General features: G+C 45.0%; 1 protein-coding gene across 2 annotated transcripts; it reads left to right on the top strand.

Moving 5' to 3' along the window:
• The first annotated feature begins 1,247 nt into the window (after positions 1-1,247).
• Positions 1,248-7,112, top strand: GJD2 (gap junction protein delta 2). 2 transcript variants are annotated; one of them, XM_063160459.1, is made up of 2 exons: positions 1,248-1,523; positions 2,287-7,112. In XM_063160459.1, exons 1-2 carry the CDS (start codon positions 1,453-1,455, stop codon positions 2,969-2,971), a joined length of 756 nt encoding a protein of 251 aa, XP_063016529.1. In that variant the 5' UTR covers positions 1,248-1,452; the 3' UTR covers positions 2,972-7,112. The 2 variants fall into 2 exon arrangements, with proteins under 2 accessions (XP_063016529.1, XP_063016528.1); XM_063160458.1 differs by having other exon boundaries at positions 2,128-7,111.
• The last annotated feature ends 291 nt before the right edge of the window (positions 7,113-7,403 follow it).

The raw sequence follows: 7,403 nt of genomic DNA, 5'->3' as shown, positions 1-7,403 counted from the left end.
AATGTTTGTTGATGTCTCAGGTACAGTCTGTAAGGGTATCTGTAAGATAAAAAATATTTTAAACACAGTTTATGAGAACAAAATGTGCAGACTGATTATAATGCAGGGATTTATTCAAGATATTTTATTCTTGTACTGTTTAGAGATGTTTGCATGAAGATTCGGTGTCTTTTCTAGCATAAATACAGTCTTAGTCTCAGAATTCTCTGAGATGGGTATGAATGAGCTTCATTTCCCTGCAGTGACTCTTATAACTGTAATCAGGGGAGAATAAAGATGCAATTTGAAGTCAAATATCTTCCAGAGCTTAGCAGTTCTAACAAGTAAGGTCACTGCTGTATTCCACCGCTGTTTTGATCTCTAGGAGTGAGGCGAAGCCCAGAACCCCAGGGACCCCCGGCCAGGGGCCCGTGGCTGGAGGGGCCGCCGTGTAGCGCTCCCGCCCTGGGGCAGCGGGGCCGGTGCTGGCGGGGCTGCGGGTCCCGGTACTGGCGGGGCAGCGGGTCCCGGTGCTGGCGGGGCTGCGGGGCCGGTGCTGGCGGGGCTGCGGGTCCCGGTGCTGGCGGGGCAGCGGGTCCCGGTGCTGGCGGGGCAGCGGGTCCCGGTGCTGGCGGGGCTGCGCTCCCGGTGCTGGCGGGGCAGCGGGGCCGGTGCTGGCGGGGCTGCGCTCCCGGTGCTGGCGGGGCTGCGGGTCCCGGTGCTGGCGGGGCTGCTCTCCCGGTGCTGGCGGGGCTGCGCTCCCGGTGCTGGCGGGGCTGCGGGTCCCGGTGCTGGCGGGGCTGCGGGTCCCGTGCTGGCGGGGCTGCGCTCCCGGTACTGGCGGGGCTGCGCTCCGGGCGGAGCGGGCTTTGCCGGCGGGCGGGGGCGGAGGGGCAGCGGGCGTCCGGCCGGGGCGCTCCTGCAAGGAGGCTGCACAGAGAGCCTCGTGCCTGCCGGGGCAGCCCTTCCTCCGCCCTCCCTCCTCCTCCTCCTCCTCCTCCGTTTATTTATTTCATTTATTTTTGTTGCATTTATTTGTTTGTATTCACCGGAATGATAAAAACGAGAAAATCCGAGCGCTGCCTTTGGCTGCTCTCCACCAACCTGTCAGTGACGCAAGCGGAGACTACTTAAAGGCAGATTAGAGGCAGCAAGACATTAAAGCCAACCTTCCTCCCTCCACGCCGCCGGTCCGCCCGCCGCGCCGCGCCACGAGCCCAGCGGGCCGGGCCGGTGGCGGCCGCCGAGCCCCGCAGAGCCGAGCCGAGCCGAGCCGAGCCGAGCCGGGAACCCTCGGCAGGGCTGCGCCTCCAGCCGCCCTCCCGCCACCGGACTGCGGGCAGGAGAGACGGGCTGCTCTCCGGTTTGTTTTCCCTCCCCCGAAAAAAAAAAATAAAAATAGGAGGGGTGAAAAAGGCAGAAGTGAAGAGATCCCCTACGCTTGCCAAAGTCTTTGTCTCCGGATGAACAGCGATGGGGGAATGGACTATTCTGGAGAGGCTACTGGAAGCTGCCGTGCAGCAGCATTCTACTATGATAGGGAGGTAAGGGTCGCGGGAGAGCTCCGGGGAGCACGGGGGTATCCTCTCCTGTCCGAGCGCCGGGTGCGCGGTGCCCTTCGGCCGGGCTCTTTCGGGGTGTGCCTGGAGCTCGCGTGTGCTCTGTGTGTGTTTGTGCTCTGTGTGTGAGTGTGTTTGTGTGTTTGTGCTGTGTGTGTGTGTGTGTGTGTGTGCGCTGGGGAGGCTGGTATGCGGCACGGGGCGCGGAGGCGCGGGGACACCGCAAGCGCCGCCGTCCTTGTCCCCGAGGAGCCACGGGGCACCGGGCGGTCGTCGGGGAGACCCCACCGCCATCGGGGTCCCGCTGCCGGCGCAGCCCCGCTCCTTTCCCGGCCGTGCTCCCGGGGGCCCGTGTGGCCGCCCTTCGGCCGGAGGGGCCGGGCGGGGGCCGGCTCTGACAGCCGGTCTGTGGCACACGGCCGGGCCGAGGCGATGCCGCGCAGCCTGCGCGCCCCCCGCGCCGAACCGGGGCCGGATCGCCGGGCCGGGGCCCGTTCGCGGTGCCCGTGCCGGGGCCGGGGCCCGGTCAGCACTGGACAGCTCCCGGCCGCGCGGCGGCGGCGCGCACTGACGGGCTTCTCTGTTGCAGGATCCTGCTGACCGTGGTGGTGATCTTCAGAATTCTCATTGTGGCCATTGTAGGGGAGACGGTGTACGATGACGAGCAAACGATGTTTGTCTGTAACACGCTGCAGCCAGGCTGCAACCAGGCTTGTTATGACCAGGCTTTCCCCATTTCTCACATAAGGTACTGGGTGTTCCAGATCATCATGGTGTGCACTCCCAGCCTGTGCTTCATAACGTACTCCGTTCACCAGTCTGCTAAACAAAGGGAACGGAGGTACTCCACTGTCTTCCTTACCTTGGAAAGGGACCAGGATTCAATGAAGCGTGAGGACAGTAAGAAAATCAAGAACACCATTGTCAATGGGGTGCTGCAAAACACTGAGAACTCCACCAAAGAGGCAGAACCAGACTGCTTAGAAGTGAAGGAAATCCCCAATCCTGCTATCAGAACTACAAAATCAAAGATGAGGAGGCAAGAAGGCATTTCTCGATTTTATATCATCCAAGTGGTCTTTCGAAATGCCCTAGAGATTGGATTCTTAGTGGGACAGTATTTTCTGTACGGATTCAATGTCCCTTCCATGTACGAATGTGACAGATACCCTTGCATTAAAGAAGTAGAGTGCTATGTTTCTAGACCCACTGAGAAGACTGTATTCTTGGTATTCATGTTTGCTGTCAGTGGGATTTGTGTGGTGCTTAATTTGGCAGAACTGAACCACTTGGGCTGGAGAAAGATCAAAATGGCAGTGAGAGGAGTACAGGCAAAAAGGAAATCCATATATGAAATCAGAAATAAGGACCTGCCAAGAATGAGCATGCCTAACTTCGGCAGGACTCAGTCAAGTGACTCAGCTTATGTGTGAGGCTGTGACAGAACTGAAACACTGTGCCAGGTGGAACAGACCCAGATACCATTAGAGAAAGGTACATTGCTTAGGCAAGCATTTTATCAAACCACCAAGAAAGCCATTAAGGTATTGGATCTCCACTTACTGAACTAGCTGCAAAATGCAGCGCTATATAAAAGACTGAAAAAACAGCTATAAAACCATGCTTGACCTAGCCTTACAGCACAGCTACTATTATTCCTACTTTTCTTTCTAATGATTGGGTTTTATCTGTCAGTGAAGCAGCTTTTTGGTCGTCATTAGGATGTTTACAGTTTGAATTGTTCGACTAATTGTTGTAAATGTGTAGAATGTTCATATCAAAAACTCTGCAAGGATACTCTATATGGGGTGGGGTGGGGTGGGGGACACTGTTGCAATGTGCAGGCATAAGCATGTTTTAAAAGGAGGATAAGCACACTGTAAGGAACCTAACCACAGCTCAGTCAGGATATCTGCGTTCACGTATCTCACAGATGTCTTATTTTGTTTGTCTAAATCACAGACTTTATTCCTGGTGTGTATTACTAGCTATTTTCTATCATGGTTTGTGCATCAATTAGTCACGCTAAAAATAAATGCTGAATATAATTTTGCCATTTTTTCTTTGCCTGTCCGCACACACACACACACACACACACACACACACACAAACACACACACGTGCGCACACACACACACACACACACACACACACACACACACACACACACCAGAGACCTTAAACATCTTGCATTAGTTGTGACCTGCAGAATATAACAGTACTTTTTGATCGATTCCCTAATATGTGCATGAATAAGATAGAGTTGGTTCATGCCAGCTGAGTTATGCATTTACCTACAATCACCTGTGATGACACACATACCAAAGGAAGAGAGTTCATTGCATTTAACTGTGAATATATCATCTTTTCTCTGCTCTTATTTATATAAGTGCCATACTTGAAACATCTAACTCTGTACTTAGTCAAAAGGTTGTCTTGGGATACCAGCTGGAATGAATCGATTTTATACTCTCTTTTGTTTATTTTATGCTATTTGTTCAGTCATTGCAATGGTGTAAAAAGCAGCTAAAGTATCTATTGATAAATAAATACTTGCCTTTTTTTTTTTGTAAGCCAGAGAAATTTGTTCTTTATTCTTGTATACAATTGTAAAAAAACTTACAGGGTTAAAATAATTGACTTACAACAATTATTCTTCAGGGTTTAAAATGTCTTGTTGGTATTCTAAATCCTAAGCGACAAAACCTGGGAAATCAGGACTGTTTTTTATGCCTGCTTTCCTCCTTAAGCAAGCTTCCTCTGTCTTTAAAGCCTGATCCAAAGCCCACTGATACCAACAGCCTTCTTTCTGCTGACACTAAGGGCAACACAGTCGGCTGCCAAGGTCACTCTAGGAATAGCCAGAATACATTTACCCATAAATGGAACAATTGCAGCTTTTCATCAGGGAGTCCAAATAGTAACCTCAGCTTTTCTGCCTTACAGCTGGTTTAAGAAATATGTTGTTCGTGTCCCATCAACTTACTGGTAAGCCACTGGGGCAGTCTCAAATGAATCTCTGTTAACAGCAATTATCTTAATACAGAATAGAATACTAAGGTTTACTTAATGATTTTTTTTTTTTTACATTTTTAAAATTCCTTCTGAATTCAACAGAAAATATTTCTCCGGCAACAGTAGGAGTTGGATCAGGACTAAAAAACATACAAGTGCATTTCTAACTAAATAGTATCCGCCCTTTAAAGAAAAGGGCCAAAATGGTGCTGGAAAATCTGGGGGTACTTTATAACATAAGAAGGAGATGTGGGCTCAGAGTCACAAATGGCCTTTTGATTGTATTTTTTGTCAAGCCTGAAAATGGATTTTATTATATATTGGCTTGGAGATGATGCACATAAATCTTTTCCTCTTGGCTTACAACAAATACCTTAACATTCCATTCTTGTCGTTTGCCAGCATTGTCACTTTAAAAAATGTTGATTAATTCTTAGATAGTCTATCCATTATCACATTCATCTGTTGTCTTTTTTCTTCCACTGTGAAGCATCAAAGATGTGTCATGTTTTTAAAGATTTTAAATATATTTTTCCTTATGTATAAATTTAAGTGTTCCTGATTTGATTATAGAAACCTCTAAAGATGGATTTCTCAAATTCTTTGTGATAAAAACGCACACTGATATTGCTAGTTGACTGCATGCTCACTGGAAAACTGCATGTTATTTTTAGAAGGACAACATGGCAGCTAAAATCTCCATCTGCAAAATAACAAGCTTCTGAAGATTATTATTTGACTCACAAATCCAAGTCTGATTTTTATTTTGCAGAGTCCTGGGATGGTTTTCAAAATCTCATTTTGAACAGATATTGAAAGAGAAAATATTCTTTGACAGTCATAAACACTCCTTTAATTTTGAAGAAATGAGAGATTGTGTGCAAAATGCTTGATCCAGTGCAAATCAAAGTTGAAAAAACAACTTCAGTGGGCTTTGCTTCAGGTTCAGCATATTTTCCTGTTAGGCAAAAGCCCTAATGCAAGTTTTTTCCAGTGGCTGCATAGCAGTTTTCAGTCAAACTCTAGTGAAGGTGCATGTCTTGAAAGCGATAAGATTTTAATACCTTAAAATTCTAAGGTAATATATAGAAAGTATCTGTTTATATTAGTCAATGCAAGTGAATCAGTTAATTTAGTTTTTTTTTAATGTAGTTGCACATTTGTAATCCAGTAAGTTGGGATTCTTTGGATTTGTCCAAAGAGAAGAATATCAGGAAATGTAAATGCTGATTTATGTAACAGGATCAGTGATAAAGTAGGCAAAGACTTATATTTTGATCAGCAGAAACATCATCCACCATACTTGGAATATGGTTTTTCATATTTCAAATGAGAGATGAAATGTATCAAGAGATCAGTTATTCTAACCTTCCTTTTAAATTGTTATTTTTCAGTTCTTTCCAACTACTCATTTGTCATGGACAAGAGAAATATAGCAAACACATCTTTTTGTCAATGTATGTGAGAATCATATGATTAATGCTAATGGACTGTTTGCATGAAAGCTGACTATTCATTTACAGAATAAATGCTTTAAAATTGTCACAGCAATGGAAAAGTGTGTTCACTGAACAGAAATGAGTGAACATGAAGCTGAAGAGCACATTACTGACTACTTAGGTCTTGCTCCTCCCTCAGTGAAATAAATTAGTCTCTGTAAGGATCAGACATTAAAATTGAAAATTGAGTTAATGTTTGTTTTCTTCATTGTTTACATTGTTTTGCACAAGTGGAAAATATTATGTGTCATGATAAGTGCAAACATGAATGCTATATTCACTAAGCTCCTATGGAAAAATGCAACAGAATCTAATAAATCATTAGTTTCAAGGAATTTTAAATTGCACATAAAATATTGGCATGATTTCATTTCTATATAGACTTGATCTTGTGCATTCCACACCTGTGCAAATTTCAAAAACTATTTACATAGGGGCTATGAATCATATCACCAGATATGTATAAGGTACAAGGAGAGTTGATTAAAATATTTTTCATAATGAAAACTAGCTGCATTGTAGCATTTTTGCACAGGGAAGTGGAATTCACTGTTTGCATAAAGAGTTTAGTTTTAGAGACCTCTGACTGAAAAAATGTAAGGGTTTTCATCTTTTTGAAGGGAAAACTGAAGAACAGAGAGATCAACTGAGATTAATGAATCACAGAAGTGGTCAGATGGATTTTACTTTGTTTTCCACTAAAGAAGTATGAAACAGTCAGACTGTTCAGAGTGGGTGCAATGCTTTCCTGGCATTATACCTAACAGGGTAGGACAAATCTGCTGCTATGTATAGAACTGCAGGAGAAGATGTACATGAAATGTTAAATGCGAGGCAGAATTATTTTCCTGCATTTTTAAAAGATTACATTTTTTTTTCAGAGCAAGAGGTTGGATCAAGTGGACATCGTGCCTGCCTTCTTTTGGCTTTATTTTGCTTGAATTTTACTGTTTCACCTTGTTCCTTCAGCAAAAAAGGTTAGAAGCCTATGTTTGGTGTAGAAGTATGGAAATGGGAATTAAAAAATCGGGTCATATGAGGAGAACACAGGCATATGTTTTCAGTATTTAGTGTCTGGTCTGGTACTTCATGAATTTAATGACAAGACTTCGTTTTCTGTGGGACCAAGGGAATTCCCAGCTGGGTGAAACATTTTTATTTCATGAGATTAACAGGAAAGATTACAGCATTTCTGTGTTGCACACCTATCCCTGGATATTTTGGAATGTTCTTTCCAGAAATGCTATTTTATTGTAAGCTTTCAGAAAACACACTAAGTTAGTATCAGCTACTAATCCTAAACATCAGCATCCTCTCAATGAAATTCTGATAGTATCTCCATGAAGAAAAA

Source organism: Melospiza melodia, chromosome 6, assembly GCF_035770615.1.
Source record: "Melospiza melodia melodia isolate bMelMel2 chromosome 6, bMelMel2.pri, whole genome shotgun sequence".
Classification (NCBI taxonomy): domain Eukaryota; kingdom Metazoa; phylum Chordata; class Aves; order Passeriformes; family Passerellidae; genus Melospiza; species Melospiza melodia.
This window is presented reverse-complemented; position numbering and strand designations above follow the sequence as displayed.